The sequence below is a fragment of the Colossoma macropomum genome, unplaced genomic scaffold (assembly GCF_904425465.1).
Source record: "Colossoma macropomum unplaced genomic scaffold, Colossoma_macropomum, whole genome shotgun sequence".
Classification (NCBI taxonomy): domain Eukaryota; kingdom Metazoa; phylum Chordata; class Actinopteri; order Characiformes; family Serrasalmidae; genus Colossoma; species Colossoma macropomum.
In genome coordinates, this window is record NW_023494792.1 from 14,102,559 (window position 1) to 14,120,073 (window position 17,515).

A 17,515-nucleotide genomic window follows, 5' to 3' on the forward strand; every position below is an offset into this window, starting at 1 on the left:
GAGAGAGAGCGACAGAGAAGAGTAAGAGTGTGTGAGAGAGAGACAGAAACAAAGAGGGAAGAGAGATGAGAGCAAGAAAGAGAGCGAACGAGAAACAGAGAGAGCAACAGAACACAACAGAGAAAAGAGAGAACAAGAGTAAGAGAGAGTGTGTGTGTGTGTGTGTGTGTGTGTGTGTGTGTGTGTGTGTGTCTGTGTGTGTGAGAGAGAGAGAGAGAGAGAGCAAGGAAAAGAGAGACCATGAACAAGAGAGCAACAGAAAGAGAAGGACAGAATGAAAAATAGAAAGAAATAAGAGACAAAGCAAGAGATAGAGAGAAAGCGGCAGGAGATAAAGAAGACAGAAAGGAAGAGACAGAGGATAAGGGAGTGAGAGTCAGAAATAATGAGAGAGAGGGAGGTAGAGAAAAGGTGAGAGAGAAGGAGGTAGAGAAAAACAGAATCAAAACAGAGAGAAGAAAAAGAGCAAGCAAGAGAGAGAGACTAAGCAAGAGAGAGACAGACAAAAAGAGAGCAAGCAAAAAAGAGAGACACAGAGAGTAAGCAAAAGAGAGCAAGCAAGAGAGACAGAGACAGAGTAAGCAAGATCGAGAGCAAGCAAGAGAGAGAGAGAGACAGAGAAAGTAAGCGAGAGAGAGAGAGAGAGCGCGCAAGACTTAGATAAGAGGAAGAGAAAAGAAGAGATAGGTATCACTCACCGGCTGATCACAGCAAAGCACAGTTTGCACATGGCGTGGAGCAGAGCTGTAGCCTGCTCCAGAAAGGCAGACATCTTAGGACTCTCATCGATCGGGCCTTGCACAGACAGGAAGCAGCCGTACAACTTGTCAATCAAGCCCATATTCACCACATAGCTGAGGAGCATGAAAACAGAATACAACTCAGTCAGTCATATAAATAGATAAAGAAGTTGTATTCATTCAGTTGGCCTGCACAAGCCCACGCACATTAAAAGCCTCAACTTTTATTGGTTCATTTTTTTTTTCTCAGTTAACCTACATCTCAGAATAACTGTGCTGGCCATAGATCAGTAAGAGGGTTGGAGGGAAAGATTATTTTGTTTTTCATTCAAAACATTTAAACTGAAATGTCACACAAAGACTCCAGATGCTAAAAGGTCGTGGGAGAGTACAGAATGTGAAGTAAACTCTTGCTTATGTCATTTTCTTCAGAAACTGACTACAACTCAATTAGATTAGGGAGAAAGTGCATTATTCTCCTCAGAATGGTGACGGGCTCGGTCACAGAGGCCCCGGCAGAGGTACAGTCCCTCCGACCAGTGGAAATCTGAGCCCTCATCTGAGCCCACCACTCCTGCCTATTACCCTCATATCTCTCATTTGTCCAGGCAAATGACAGGTCTCATGATGGCGTCGGTCCCCACCCTCCTGGCTACAAATCAGGCCTAATTACAGCATTACTGGGCAGGACGTGCCTCCGTGTGCCAGCCCAGACAAAGGCAGGAGCCTTCCTCTCCTCTTCCTGACCCAGAGCGGTGCCTCACGGCTCAGGTATGCCTGTCCCCTCCACCCCCCTCCACCTCCAGCACTGCCTGCAGGCTCCACGCTGTCAATCAACAGACCTCCCAGAGGAGCAGGGCAATGTTTTAGAGCAGTGATTCAACTCTGAGGTGCACTTCTATAGCCAACATACTACTGAGTTTCTGCCTTATACTTGCCTCAGTATGTCCTCTCTTTCAACTAATGCCTAATTAAACCAATAGTTTAGTAAAAGATTTTCAATTACACTAAATTCAATTACTTCAATTACACAATTTTCACCTTACGCTAAAGTAGTTAGAAACCAAGACAATTATGTCAGAATTAGAATCAGATTTATTAGCCAAGTATGTTGATGCATACAAGGAATTTGGTTATGGCCTTTGTTGTCTCTCTAGTATTATAAGCAATATACAGAAAATGTACATATAATTTACAGATGATACACAATTTAAAATATGCACAGTATATAGAGTATACAATCATTATGCAGACTATATAAGGACAAGTAATACACAGGCATGTCTGAAGTTTGCTTCTTTAGTTTTGCAATGGAAAAACAACACTAATGTAGCCAACATGTAAAAGAGGCTTACACCTACCAGTTAGCACTGTATGATATACAGTTATCTATAAAATGGACAACAGTATGAACAAAATTCAAGTTATGTGACACTTATATAGAACACAGTCTGTACAACGGTAGGCGGGTCCAAACATTTTCCAAAGGAGGTCACTTTGAACCATATCAAAATACCTAAGGGCTGGTCACTTTTTGCCAAAATTTTATTCATAAATGAATCAAAATGCTATGCATTCAAAATATGAAATATACAAACAGAACCAAGCGTCACGCTGGTGATTCATTCTGAAAATCATCAACAGCCTCTCAAACTTTTTTAAATCTGTTGCCAGAAGAGTTACGGTACGTGAACACCCATGGCGGCCAGAGTGATGTGTAACAGCATGCAGAATCCGATCTTTCTGTGAGCTACCATGTTTCCATAGCCATATAAAAGATGCATGAGGCTTCTTTTATTGTTGGACTGCTCATTCAGAGCAATGTGGATTGGCCAGCACATATTACAGATCACTGCTTTGTCTAATCAGAGTACCAATAAAACATGACCAATATGTGACTTGTATTCCTGTTCAGGTGTTTACTAATTTATGAGAGCAACTGAATAAAAATTTGAATCTGAAAATGAATTTTTGGCTTTGTTAGATCACTCATGTATTTCCCAGACTTAGGGGCTCTCTTCCATCTCCCTTTCCCATACATTCCTTTTTTTGTGTTATGCCTGTCTTTCAAATGCAGTTCTCTCAGGTAATTACGATTCCTTCTTCCTCCCCCTCCTCCTTGCAATTGGTCACCTGTCACTTGAACCAAAGCCCCTTGTTATTACTTTATCCTCTTCTTGGGCTTGGCTGGAGCTGAAAGGAGCTCTAACACACACAATTGTGCAGCCTTTCAAGCTTTGGGTCTGAGACAGAAAGCACAAAATCTCATCTGTGATCATAGCACTGACTGAGAATTTTAACTACTGTTTTAGCACAACATGTAATTAAAAATAGTATTAATGTTAATCGGTTACGGGTGCTGACCACTCTAAAGACTCTCTTACACAGGAACAGTCTTAATGTAAACCTGCCGGTTCTGGTGCAAGTACACCCTGTCAGTCGGGTCACTTTACGGTCACTACACGTTAGGCCACTAAAGCAGCACTGGTCAGATGAATCATGGGAGCACAGAGAAGAGGGGGATTGTGGGAAATTTGGCTTCCTTCAACACTCCGAGACAGTCTGCCTTTCCTCATGGACAGAGACAGAGCTGAGCAGCCGATCCCTCCTCCGCGCCCTTTCGCTCTCAGACCAAGTTCAACTGGAAGTCGTGCAGTTCCAGAAGCGGATTTTGGCTGCGGCTCCCCTTGGCCAGAGTAGACGGGGATTTAAGGTTACAGCGTATGGAGTATGTGCAAGAGTTATAGCCTAATACCACTGAGGAGGTTGCCACTTCCAAATCTACGCTCCACCCAACTAGGACAAATCTGTGCATCTGTGTTAGTGTGTGATGTGAAATAATGGTTAGGGGTTCATGAGCAGCTTGCCAAAACCTCATCCCAGGCTTGTGGCTAAGCTAGGTACAGGAAAAGCTAAACCTCTGGATTCTCTCCAAGCAACAAAAATCATTTCCAATACTCAATATAATGATTTACTAAGCAGAAATCCCTTACTGACACAGGCTATGTCACACTACACACGCTTACATTAAAAAAGAATGTAAGGGTTTCAGCCTTGTTTTCACACCAACTGCAGATACACAATTCATCCTATTAAGAAGGCATTATATTAAAGTTCTTCACAAACCACTTAAAGTCCCAGGGAACAGTATAATACATTGCAAACTTTTTTGTAAGATACTAAAAATTTTGTTAAACATCCAACAAAGGTTGAATTTAAAAAACAAAATAACAATAAAACACAGCTTAAAAACCGCAGATCAGGCCTATCTGAGAACTGTCTGGGTGAGGTCCTAATATTTTGATGAGCACCTGTGATTGACAGCCCTCAGTCCAACACACCTTCATGCAACACCAGAGAAGCAGAACTAACTATACAACTGTGCGAGTGGGAAGAAATAAGTAGAATGGGCTCCACATACACAGACTGCTTCAGACCATCCCCGCTCTGTCCATGACTCACCAAATATGATGTTTTAAAGAAGGAAAGGTTCTTATTCACTTTACCGCTGCTGGATGTACATCAAGAGACAGGGTTGCCGCACAGTTTTAAAGTCAAATTCAGTGCTTTTTTTATCTTTTTAAAACCTCAACAAAGCAAAAATAGTGCCTTTTGAACCATACAACAGCACACACAAACGGACGTTTGGGCAATAGGCAGACAGACAAGATAGCGTGATAGTTCAGTTATGCTTTATGCTCAGTTATGTTTTCGCTCGGTTGTTAGCTTTGACTTGGAAAGTTTCTCCAACGTAAAAATAGAGACGCTGTAGGGGAACACAGTTTTGTTAAAGCTGTGTGGGTGGGACAAACCACATAAGCCTTTTGATTTGTGAGGACACTGCTTATGTATGTGTTACCCATGATTAGGAATAATATGGCACATCTATTCTATTCAAAATGACTGGTATAAAAAACATGAATATATGCTTTGAGATGGCAAGATCCTTGATAGGTCAGTGTGTTATCAGTTTTATCATCCTCTAATCCTTCATCAGTGGTCATTTTCTAACCACAGGACCACAGCCAGCTTGGTAGTTTTGGTTAGTTAAATATACAAAGAAGACTTAAGAATCATGTTAGAATTTCATAAGGGATGTCCTGATTCTTCCCACCACCCCTCTGCCCTCCAATCTGATCTGAGTCTCAGATCAGCTAATACTGAGTTGAACCCAGAGATGCACAAACTTTTTGTTTTGGGGGACTGAAATGCAATGTTTGTGGTGGGACAAGTGCCAAAAAGACAAAACGATATATAAATAAAAAGGTTAGTATTTAAAAATTATTCATCTTGGAATAGACTAGAATAGTTGGCTGCTCACATTTTACATGTTGGTGTAGAAATGCAGGCACTGCAGATATTATTATTTCCTTTTCCACCATAAAATAGTTCCACAATGCAGACTTTTAACCACTTTGTTACCTTCTGAAAACACTCCTCAATGCTGCATGGTGTGAAATAATGTCAGTTTCTGTCACCTCTGTGACAGCAGAGTAAACAGAGCACAAAAAAACAAAGTACTGGAACCTGAGGTTAGTTTAGCCGATATCTGATCTATTAAAATATGCTGCGATTAGACATTTTTAATTGCATATATCTAATAATTTAAAAAAAAAGACATTTTCAGACATATTTTTTGGCCTTGACATTTTCAAATCTATTTTAAGACTTTTTAAGGATTTGCAGGAACTCTGCAGGGAATGCTGGAGGGGCCGGCTGAATAAACAAACAGCCGAACGGATGGATATATGGTCAACAGGCAGACAGCTGAGATAGTTTGATAGTTCAGTTATGCTTTATATTCAGTTATGTTTTTGCTCAGTTGTTGGCCTTCACTTGGTAAGTTTCTCAAACCTGAACAGAGATTGTAGGGGAAGACAATTTTGTTAAACTGTGTTCCTTTACAACAGGGCAAACCACAGAAGCCTTTTGATTGGTGAGGACACCTCCTATTAAGACTGCCCAGTTTACAACAGAGAGAACTGTACTAAAATAAGTCATTAGTGGACATTACAAAGTTATTAAAAGGACATAACCTAACTTAGAAACAAGATTAACCTACTTACAAAGAAAACATGGATTTAATTTAACAACTTGACATGGTTTGAGTTGCGTGATTATTTAGACATGCAGTTTGCACAATGATAATTGGTGGAGTTAGCCATATTAGCTTCATAGCACCAGTGCAAAAGTGAAGAAGCAACATTTAGACACAAAACACATCCTGGCTGACTTTTTGGTAAAAAGACCTTTAAAAATAAATAAATAAATAATAAAAAATAAAATACCGACCTGATGAGGTCTTGAGCACGGGTGTTGAAGTTTTCTCCGCTGGCCAGTTTACTTTTGGCATCAGGCGGGCAGATCTGTGGAGATTCTCTCCCAGCCTCCAGCCCAGAGGGATGCAGGAGCGAGAGTACTGTAGCTGTGGTCTGGAGCAGACCGGTGGTCAAGCCCTCAAATACCTGCTTATTCACACTGCGGCCAAAGATGGACTTATCCTCGTCTGGAACATACAGCTAGAAAAACAAACACAAACACAGACGTGCCAATTAGGAGAGGAAAGGAGAGGAGAGAGAGAGAGAGACAGAGAGAGAGAGAGAGAGAGAGAGAGAGAGAGAGAGAGAGAGAGACAGAGAGAGAAACAGAGACAGAGAGAAAGAGAGACAGAGAGAGTTGAGGGGCAGACAGGCAGCAGGAAACAGCAAGATAGAGAGAGTGTGTGAGAGAGTGTGAGAGTATTTATTTAAGAAAAGTAGCCACAGAGAGGTGCTGTGGTTACTGGGCTGAAACTGATAGAGAGTCATGACACTAGGATGGCCAGACATGTCAGATATTTACACACCACTTCAGTCACAACTGGAGAGGTTATTTCTAACCAGCTCTGTCTTAGATATAAAATGAACATGCAATAAATACACCCAATATGCTCTACTTGGAAGAACATTGTTTACAATAGACTGGCAAAAAATCAAATTTATATATTTTTCCTCTTCTCCCAAATTTATAAACGTCAGGACAAAAACTCAGGATTCATAACGGCTGTTACTGCTGTTGCTTTTAATTTACAGACCATTTCTAGACATAACAGAATGCCAGTGTGTCAGAAAACCATGTAAACAAGACTATCTGTGAAATTCTTAATAATTCAGTTCAGTTTGGTTCAGAAAGTGAGTGATTTAGACATGCAGTTTGCACAGTGCTATTTGGTGGGGTATAAGCTTTCGTTACGTTAGCTACATTAGCCTCAGGGTTTACTGGCAAAAAAATCTACAGGCTACCCTCGTCATAAAAACTGTAAAGTACTATAACCCCCCAAAAAAGAAACGTACTATAAAACCTCCCCACCAAAAGAGTTTAAAAAGGTAGAAAAAGTTGAACAGCACTTTTTCCACAATTTACTGAGTACTTAATAAGCTTACAGAAAGAAGCACAGGCACTTTTCAATGTGCGGCCTTCCTCTGCCTGCTTGTGACCACTGTAGCCACCAACCCACTATATAGTACTACTAATCACTTGAACCCACCCACTTGTGACATCATTAAAGCAAGTCACAATTACCAACAAGACCAATCAATGACTGTATACAATATAAATAACACCCCCACCCCAACACAAAATATATAAATGAACAAATAAAATGAAATCATGAAAACAAATTAAGGACAAATCTTATACATACATACCATATGATGTCATTGTATTTAAAGTGAAAATATATCAGGTTTCGCTTGCTGCTTCATTGCAAAGAAGCAAACCTAAAATACCAAACATGTCTTGGTCAATTGACTACATTTGGAAATTAGTTGTCACCAAATTATTGCTTTAATATTACGGCCACCATCCCATCGACGTGTTAAAACAATACACTGTTTTGGTTTTGATATCATTACATGCTTATGCAAATTATCTGTGTTATTTTGAAAATCTTGTCTTTCATCATGACTTCTCACAAGTAAGTCTAGCCCACTGAAGCAAAGCTTGCCTTTACCACGAATCTTGGCAATGATGCATCTCTGAGCTCATTCAACAATGGCTCCAGTAGTCTCAATATCAACCCTGAGTGCGATGCACAATAGACCAGGACATTTAAACCTCAGCGTGCATTTTAAAGCTTGTCCAATTAAGTCAGAGCGTGCAAATAAAAACGATCCCTTCCTCTTTGTTTTCATGCACATGCCATTAGTCTTTGGTTGGAATCCTGATCCTCTGTGAAATAAATAACAACAAGCATTCTATTTATTATTCATCAGCTCTGCGCTATAACTGGTGGTTAAACTCGAAGTGACATTGTCACTGGTAGCGTGCCAGCAATGGGCATATGAGAAGTCTCTACTGTGTTCCCTCACTAGCGAGCAAAGCCTGGCTGGGTGCTGCCAGAGGCCTTGAGTACCTGGCATGCAGGGCCTTCAGAGGAGTGGACAGAGGATTACTGGGCCTAAGAGAAACAAATGAGCCTCCCCTGGCTCTTCATTTCGTTTTAAGTCAGTTTAGAGTCCAACTGGATTTATAAGCACCGTTCCCACCTAGTCCTTAACAAGTAATCATGTTATACATAGCGCACAGTGCAAATTCACATATTAAAAGGCTATATTTTATCCCCACAACAGTTCTGTTTCATCATTTCAGCCAAACTCTGTCCAGTGTTCAGATTGGATCATTAAACAGAGAACTCAGCTGTCTGATCTGCAGATAAGCGCTTGGTGAGAGGGCCGGCTGATTAGGCATGGGCCAGTCATTTGAGGGAGGAAGTAAAGGCTTGCGGCAGCACAAGCAAAGCCAACGTTCAAATGTCATCTTTAACTGAGGGGTGGAGAGGAACACTGACAGAGCAGGCAAAGCCTGCTACATTCTCAACAAATCTAATTACAGGAGGGGAAGGGGGAGACGCCAGCGCTGCCTGCACTACACATACACGTGCATGCATGCGCACACACACACACACACACACACACACACACACTCGTAATACTATCTTTATGAGGTTTACCATAAAACTATGGCTTTCTGTTAGCTAAACATTATAATGCCTACACTTAAACCTAACCCTAGCTAACCTCACTAACCAAAAGGATCTCCTGGTTTGTTTGGTTCCTCATGTAAATGCTGTATTCTCCGAAAAACAAATCTACATTAAAACCCGGTTTAGTAGAATTTCAGCCCTTTTCTTGTTACTAAACCAACAAAATAATAGTAGAAATTTACATGTAGGCAAATGATACATATATCATACTGATTACTACAAAAATCTGGCCATTATTTTGTTTCAAACCAAAATGCAGTATTTGAACGAGGGACTAGACCCAAAAGAGTAGCCGGAATAGCTGCTGGGCTAGTTCAGATGTAAACCAATGCTTAAAAGACAGCCTCCCCCCTCCATCCTACCCTACTACAGCCTCAGGAAATATGACTGCCCCAAACTGGAACTTCCAGACTAGACCTATTCTGGCTCATTGGTTTGCCAAAGTTATTTGTTTAGAATTACACACACAAATACAGGCGCACACACACACTCCCCACACTCACAGGGTGCTCGTCTCGGTCAGGTTTGTTTGGAGCATTAGGGCTTGGCTTAGTGTTGAGGGACATAGGCCCATGTACATGCTGCCATACTGCCTGTATGAAGTCTTTCCATAGCCCCTCTCTCTCTTTTTCCAAACGTCTACCAGGAAAGTATGGTGTGTGTATAGTGTAAGATTTACACTGCCTGCGTCTGCTCACCAGTGTGTATTTGGAAAAAGGAGACTTGTCTTATAATGAGCATGCCATACTACAGAGTGAACAGTCTCAAACTCATGAAGAAGCGTGATTTGGCAATGCCGCTTTCCCAGAAGTCTGATGATTCAGTTACTTATGTAAACTAGACCAATGTTGTATGTCTTGGGGTCCCTTTTGGCTCTGGTCTCTGACTGCTGGATAGGATACATTTGCTCTAGCACAATGAGAAAAAACAGAAACCATGTTTCCAATGTGACCAAATTATTCCACAAAATTTAAAAGCTTAAGGCTCAGCAAAAAATTAAATTTACACAATTTTCCCCTTAGCCCAAACACAGTCAATCAGCCAAGACATGTTTGCTGTCTGAAGTTTCTGAAGCTTCTTCAGTTTTGCACTGGAGCTACGAGGCTAATGTAATTAACCAGCAATGCAAGCTCATATCCTACCTGTTAACTATAAAAACAGAAAAGGGCATTGTATATATGTGTGTGTGTGTGTGTATATATATATACACACACACACACAATATATATATATATATATATATATATAATATATATATATATATATATATATATATACATACAATATATATATATATATATATACAATATAGATATATATATATAGATATAGATATATATATATATATATATATATATACGCAAAAGACAAAGACTATCTTTCATTTATTTAATTTCCAATGGAAACAGCCATTAGGGACAAGTTCTTCATTTCTGAGCATCAGGAAAAAAATATTTACTTCTGCTTAATGGCTGTTTTCTCTGGAAATTACATAAATGAATGCTGTCTCTGAATTTTGAATTTTGCACAGTAAGTAAAATAGTAGTACCCATCATCTTGAAGCCTCAATCTTATGTTTGTCCATTTTTATAACAGTATGTCATACAGTGTCAGAAACCACACAAGCACATCTATTTGGGATTACTTAACTTGGTGTGGTTTTAGGCAAGCGTGTGATGATTTAGTCATGCAGCTTGCACAGTGCTAATTAGTGGGTTATAAGATTCCCTTCCTTGTTAGGTGTGTTAGCCTTGTCTTGACAGACTGAGCACATCTGGGGTAAACTTTATTTTTTTTTGGTCCAAAATTCCACTTTAATATGGGCTTATCATAACATGATCATAGAACCTGCTTACAAGTAACCAGAAATGGTTGAATTAAGTAACCTTCAGGTGTAAATGATAATTGTGTAAATGGTCATTTTGTGCAGTGGCCTACCGTTAACTGGTGGAGCAGAAGGTCCATGAGTGGGGCGATTTTGTTGCTGTAGAGAACATAAGAGCAGTTGCTGTAGCAGCGGGAGCAGGCCAGGTAATACACATTTACAGCGGCACACAGAGACCTGAAACACACACCACATTCAGTTTAGAAAAACTATCCAAACTTCTGTGTTTGACTCGGCATTGAAGATAAGCATTTGAACAGAACCGGGCCCTCGTTCAACACTTCAGGGCAACTTCTACTTTACCGCCAATCAGATGAGTTTAATCTCCTGCAGTAACATGGTAAGGTTATCTGAGGAAATGGACACTATAAGCTCAGGGTGTGAACATTACACGCAGAATGTAAGCAAGCCTCAGAACACAAGAGGGCATTTAAAAAAAAAAAAAAAAAAACAACCACCACCATGTAAGAAGGCTTTCTCTACAGAAAAACCACCCCCCAACCCCCCCGGCCCAATCATGCTTCCTCAAGAAAAGGCCAATATGCTCTCACTCTAACCCGCTTAACAAGAGGGACTGGGAAGCAGACTGCCCAATCTGTCCACCAATTCCTCTTCTCTCTCACTCCTTCTTTCCACTTCCCCTCCCACTCACTATCCCTCCCTCTGGCCTGTCTTTTCCCTGCACCCCTTTTCTATTCTCTTCTCTCTCCACGTCTTTCTCTCCCCATGCAAAGATAAGAGACTAGCCGTCAGCGCCTGTAGGCCAGTCGGCCAGCAGTCAGTCTTCTGTATTATGTCTGCTGCACAACAGCCTAAGAGAAGATTAATGCCACTGATAAGTGACCAGTCACTCTGCTCCGGCTACAGCGGCCCCCTCCACCTACCCTACTCCCTCCTTTCATCAGTTAATATTTTCTGACAACTGTATATTTTAACCCAAAGCAGAGTGGCGGGGCCCTATCTGTGGTACGGACCAAAGGAATCCGACTTCCCTGGTTAAAAGTAGGCCGTGTTTATTCCCAGCCATAAACATTTTGATATCTACCGCAACCGTCGCCATCTGTTCGGTGTTTTCGGCCAAACCGTATTGGCGCACGTAATAAAAATAGCGCCAGGCCGCGTACGTCTCAGCCTGTCGATAACTTCCACCCCACTGACAAAAGCAGGAGTGTATATTTAAGCCGCCGGCGGGCAGATCAGGGAGATAGTGGCGCGGGTATTGACATAGCGGCGTAAAAGCGTCAGACATGCAGTATGGGACTAAAGGGAGAAGAAGGGAGAAGGCTCTGAGTGGACTTCTGGGAAAGAGTCCAAGTGTTCCACACATCATTCCAAGCATTGTGCTTTTTCAGCCGCTCAATTGCTGCTCGTTATAAAAATCCGGTGTACCTACTTTATGTGCGTTGTTATTAATTGACACGTTTTCACCTCCGACAAACTAACAATAAACATTCTAGACAGGGTGCTGAGAGAGGTGTGGTTCAATTTATGTGCAATGTTTAAAAATCACTCGTTCGGTGAGCACATGGAACATTGATTCGGAAGAGCATGAGCAGTGTAGTGTTTCTTTTGCATTGATAGAAGGCTATCTATTGAGGAGTGAAACAGAGCCACGGGGAGAGAGGGAGGGATGGTTATGGGTGAGTGGAGTGATACTGCAGGCTCTGTTCGGTAAACGAGAGAGAGAAATGTGAGATCCCCTCCGAACTGTGCACTCTGGGCAGCCGACCAGCACTGCCTCTGAGTCACTGATTTTCCACTGAAAAAAAAGCTCTGATTGTGGAACTCAACTTCCAATTGACTTTGGTTCTAAAACCTGGGAATATGCAGAACCTGACCAGACAGAACAAGTCTGTACACCTGTAAGACAACAGTGATCAAATCTTTTTAAAGAAAGACATCTCTCTTTGTGCTTTAAAAGGGTTACTTCAGGTAAGGACCTCTTTAGCACTTGTCATGGAATTTGAGGTATCCATATTGTTCCTAGGCTACTTTTTGAAAAGGGGAGGTGTCCGATGACCAGGCTGGGATTGAATGACAGCCTTCACAGTGTCAGGGTTCAACACAGCTTCTCAAGGATAAACAGTGGACTGAAAGCTTAACTACAAGAATAAAACTATTGGTGGTTTATCTGGGACTGACGGTACAATAAGAAGAAAACACAAAACACCGCAAATTGCCCAACCATCATATATTAGACTTTTCAATCATTGAGTGTGCACAGTCATGAGCATTTTCTAACAAAAGCTGAACAAAGACAGTGTTTTGGGTGGACTAAGCCTCTAAGAAGATCGTCTTCATGCATATGCATATATATATATGGTAACCTGAAAGGCTTAATTTGTTCCATCTTGAGAATTACGCAAGGATGACGTACTTAAACGCATACAAAATGCATGATGAACCTGATATATGCGCATGTTTACAGGGTTCTTGAGGAGCAGGTTATCTGATGCCTACAGGATCACTTGTGGGGTGGAATGTAGGAGGATCCAACAGGGGGACGGGGCAGCCCCCAGGTGGCTCACATGGTTAAACAGCAGATTAAAGAGCACACGACTAATTTCTTTACACTAATCTTATTAAAGGGCAAAACAGCTGTCGACTGGCCAAATCCCAGCACTAACCCCCAGAGCCCCCCAACATGCAACGTAATAAGAGCATTTAGGGAAGCGCAGGACAATGAACAACTGTGAACCTCACTGGTGCACAATTCATCAAACAATGAACATAGTGTAGCAGCACATTGTCTTAAAAACAGGCAGTTCCAACTCTTACAAGTCTGAAGTTATTATTGTGATTCTGCTCTACATTCAATTTACATTACATTTGTACAGCACTGTGCAAAAGTTAAAGATGTCCCTTCATTTATTTGATTTCCAGACAAAACAGCCATTAAGAACAAGTTATTAATTTTCAGCATCAGGTAAAGGAAGAAGAAAACATTTGACAGACACAGAAGCCTCAACAACTAAATATCATTTTTTCAGTATTTAGTGTGCCCACACTTTGCCTTTATTACAGCTTCCATTCTTTTCAGGAGACTTGCTTTCAGTTCAGACCTTCAGTTTAAAGAAGTCTGCAGGGATATTGTTCAACACCTCCAAATTTCAGTCCCAGAAGTTGGTTGCATTTACTGATTCTCATGATCCAAATAATCCCAAACATATTCAGTGATGATAAAGTCTGGACTCTGTGGTGGTCAGTCCACTGTTCTGAGAACTCCAGCAGCTTCTTTGTTTGATTTGCAAATGTTCTTCTTTTTTGTCTGTTTCCTTTTCTCAGTAACAGCTTCTTAACAGCTACATATCCTTTCGGACTCTCTCAAAGGTGAACGCTTTAAATACTGTTTATCTAATGGCGACAGTTTTGTGGTCTGCCAGGTACACATTTGAAGTCCAGTTTTAGAAACTTTAATTGTTCTTTTTATTTTCCCTTAACTTTCACCTTGTTTATGCAAATGTATTATCTTCTATCTAATCGCATCAGAAATATCTCAATTTTAGATGCACATAAGAAAGAAATTTGAAAAACAGCTAAAGGTGTGTTTGGGTGGTTGCTTGTGTGAATGCAAGTATCTCTATGAGGGGAATAATGTAAGCTGTAAGTCCGCTGTAACTTACTGGTTTTAAGTTTGGAAGGATGACAGAGTTAAAGTGGCACAGTAGCATGCACAAAAGTAAAGAGTGGCGTGTGTTTGTTTGTTTGTGTGTGTGTGTGTGTGTGTGTGTGTGTGTGTGTGTGTGTGTGTGTGCGTGTATTTGTTGAGGTTTCTGCCTAATTTGTATGTAAAATGTTATTTTGCTTATTTACCTGACATTTAAGTATTTAAATATTAATGGCCATCTGACTGGGAATTAAATAAACAGAAGGGTGGTCCCTGTCATTTACACAGAACTGTATTTGTATGTAATTACATGCTCACGTAATATCAGTTTACATAATGAAACACATTTATGTCACATTTACTTTTTCCAGTTCTTTTCAAGGTCAAAAAATTACAAAAACATGGCAAAAATGTTAAAAAATTGCACAACAGTTTTTTTACGTACATCCAAAATATATCAATCAAATTCTTATGCTATTCTACCTATGGCACAAATGTAATTGTTTGAGCTAAAAGTTGACTAAACAATTTATATTACTAGAATGTAATAATTAAGTAAAATTAAGTAAAATTTAAGTAGAGGCATTTTTAAGTATATATGTTACGGAAGACCAAGGAGGGTTAAATGCCAAACAGAAAGTTCCAAAAGAGCACCAAGCTCATCTCAGACATAACAGCGCTGTGCAACAGAGCATGGAAACATACTATACATTACAGGGTGTGGTGTTAGTCAAGTACTTCTGTTGTTGCTGACTGGGGCTCAAAGGTGAACCTGCCTGGCTCAAACTGACGCCCCCAACCAAAGCAACATCTACTCAACACCATGCCCTGCTGCTGTTACAGTAATGTGAACTTTTCTAGGCCATCCATCAGCCACTGACCCTCCAGGATAGTTGTAGCTGTCACTGTCTTGTTTGAATGATATCGTCACACTCCTGTCAGCAGCAGGCAGCCATAACTGGCTGGCTTTTTTAGCCTGCTCTCTGCTAATTGAGAGTGATTAGCATGACACCCAACACCAGGTCCGCATTATGGAGTCTTGGGCTCCGTCTGCCTGATGATGACAGCCTGTGTCAAAGATTTTGAGGAGCAATTTGGTAAAGTGCCATTGTGCCCCTTCTCTTGTTACTCGGGAAGTATGCAGCGGTGACCAGCATGTGCCAGGTTGTTCCTGCATGCAGCATTCCTGAAGAGAGAGATTCGCTCTCAGAAAGGCATTCTGACGGTCCTCGCTGACCTCAGGACAGTGCAGGTCGCTCAGTGGCCCTGTTGCCACCAGACTGTGGCAGACAACAGGCACATTGTTAATCTGGCCATAATGAAGCCTTATCTTGTAGACATAGGATTAAGTTCCAGAGGTAGCCTACACTGACAGAGCAGCATAGAGTACAAGGGGAGAGAGAGAGAATACAGTGTAGGGGAGAGAAAGGGGAGAGGGAGCGTCTGGGTCGGAAGAGAGAGATTTTGGAAAGATACAGCACAGGCTGTAGGACCGGAAAGAGATGAAGTAGAGACAGAGGGAAAGAAAAAAAAATGGAGACAAGACATGGTCTATAGAGTCAATATCACTTAACATTGAGGGTACACCCCAGTGACATGAGGGGTACCACCCCAGTGACAGTATACCTTTTTTTCTAAGAGTGTAGGGCATAGGAATAAAAGCAGACAGGGCGAGAAAGAGACAAACTGTAGATATTCGAAGAGAGTGCGATACAGAAGAAGGGACAAAGGATACAGGGCTGGGACTGAGATAAGAGATAGATAGAGATGCAGATAATAAGCACTGTAATCTCCTCACCTACTCTAACCAGCTTAACCTCAGACACTGAGCAGACCTGACCACTGATTAGGCCACCACCCCAAACACTGAAGGCCTGCTTAAGGTAGGGTCCACCACTCCCACCAACACACCTCTATATGCTTCCCCCCCTCAACACGCCCGTGGGGCATTGCTCCTTAGCGTGGGTGGTCTGCTGGCTGGTCACTGAATTGACCTTTGGGCTCTAATAAAGGCCTTTAACCCAATCTAAAATCCAAGGGGCGTCTCAAATGCAAGAAGCAGATGGCTCAGAAATGGGAAAATTGGAGACAAGGAGGAATATTATTCAAAGATATCCTGTCTAGCCCTTTATGCTGTCTGAAGAAGTTCTAAAATTAAAAAGTGTATGACAGGAGTGTAAATGTCTGACCACAAAAGGATTTAATTTGATTACTTGTATTAGGAAATGATTCAATCATCATGAAATCTCAAATTACAGCATAGACTCGATTAGATTCAATTACTGTTTTGGTAGTCAGAAGTCAATTTTAGTTCAGAATTATTTTAAAAATACACTGATTATAAAAATGTGACTAGAGGAATCATTTACACAGTCAAATAAAGACAGTAAAAGTCAACACTCCTTTTTGAGCCTGAAAAATGTATTATTTAAAAAAAATGACTGGACACCATATATTATAATTTTAATTGATTCTAACATTCCACAATGTATGCAATTAAATCGGCACCTTCAGATTCATTTTCTACATTCATGAGGACACAAAAACTTCTTTCTTTGTGAGTAAAAGGCAGGTATAATTCAGAGCACCAAAAAACAGAGATTTGGTGGATAACCAAGCAGAGAGGAGCAGCGGTAGCACGTAAAGATCAGTTTCTGCACCTCCTTGTAAATGGGTTATCAACCAGGAAATAGCCTGACCTGGGCCATAAGCTCGCATTTCCCCAATCTCTCAGTATAATCTCTCCCTTTCTCCTATATGTCCACTCGGGCTTGACGTGCGGGTAACACAGAAATCTGAACGACTACTCAGCCTGGCTTCAATACCTGCCTTTGGAAAGGAAGTAGAGGGAAAAAAGGGGGCTTGAGGGAAAGAAAAAGAAGCTGTAGCCAAAACGAAAAGGTGAAGAGCAAAAATCCTTTGCCTAGTGCTTGTCAAACAATCCTTTCTTTCACTGCAATCCAAATGACATTTAATTTGATTCTGCCGTTGATCTTTTCCGATATCGCCAGCGTGTCCAAGACATCCATTCCGCCCGCCAGTCCGCAGAAAGGCCGGGGTATAAGCCGGGGCATAAGTCCTGGGTGCGCTGTCACGCACCGCGCGGCAAACACTCATGCGTACCCATACACACGCGCGCGGCATAATGGCATCCTGAAATGAAACCACTTGGAGAGCGGTGGCTAGAAGCTTTCACTGAGTACATTTAGTCATCGTGTGACATGGAGGTGAGGTGACAGGCAGCCCCACTAGCAGCACTC

At 41.3% G+C, this 17,515-nt stretch overlaps 1 protein-coding gene across 4 annotated transcripts in view; it reads right to left on the bottom strand.

The window, feature by feature from the left end:
• scaper (S-phase cyclin A-associated protein in the ER) overlaps positions 1-17,515 on the bottom strand; it is a 115,604-nt gene that overhangs the window by 23,514 nt on the left and 74,575 nt on the right. For all 4 annotated transcript variants that reach the window (XM_036576097.1, XM_036576099.1, XM_036576098.1 and 1 more), the window contains 3 exons: positions 10,702-10,825; positions 6,033-6,259; positions 699-854 (listed from right to left, as the gene is read on the bottom strand). In XM_036576097.1, coding sequence (XP_036431990.1) covers positions 699-854; positions 6,033-6,259; positions 10,702-10,825 — 507 coding nt within the window. The remainder of the gene's footprint in view (positions 1-698; positions 855-6,032; positions 6,260-10,701; positions 10,826-17,515) is intronic.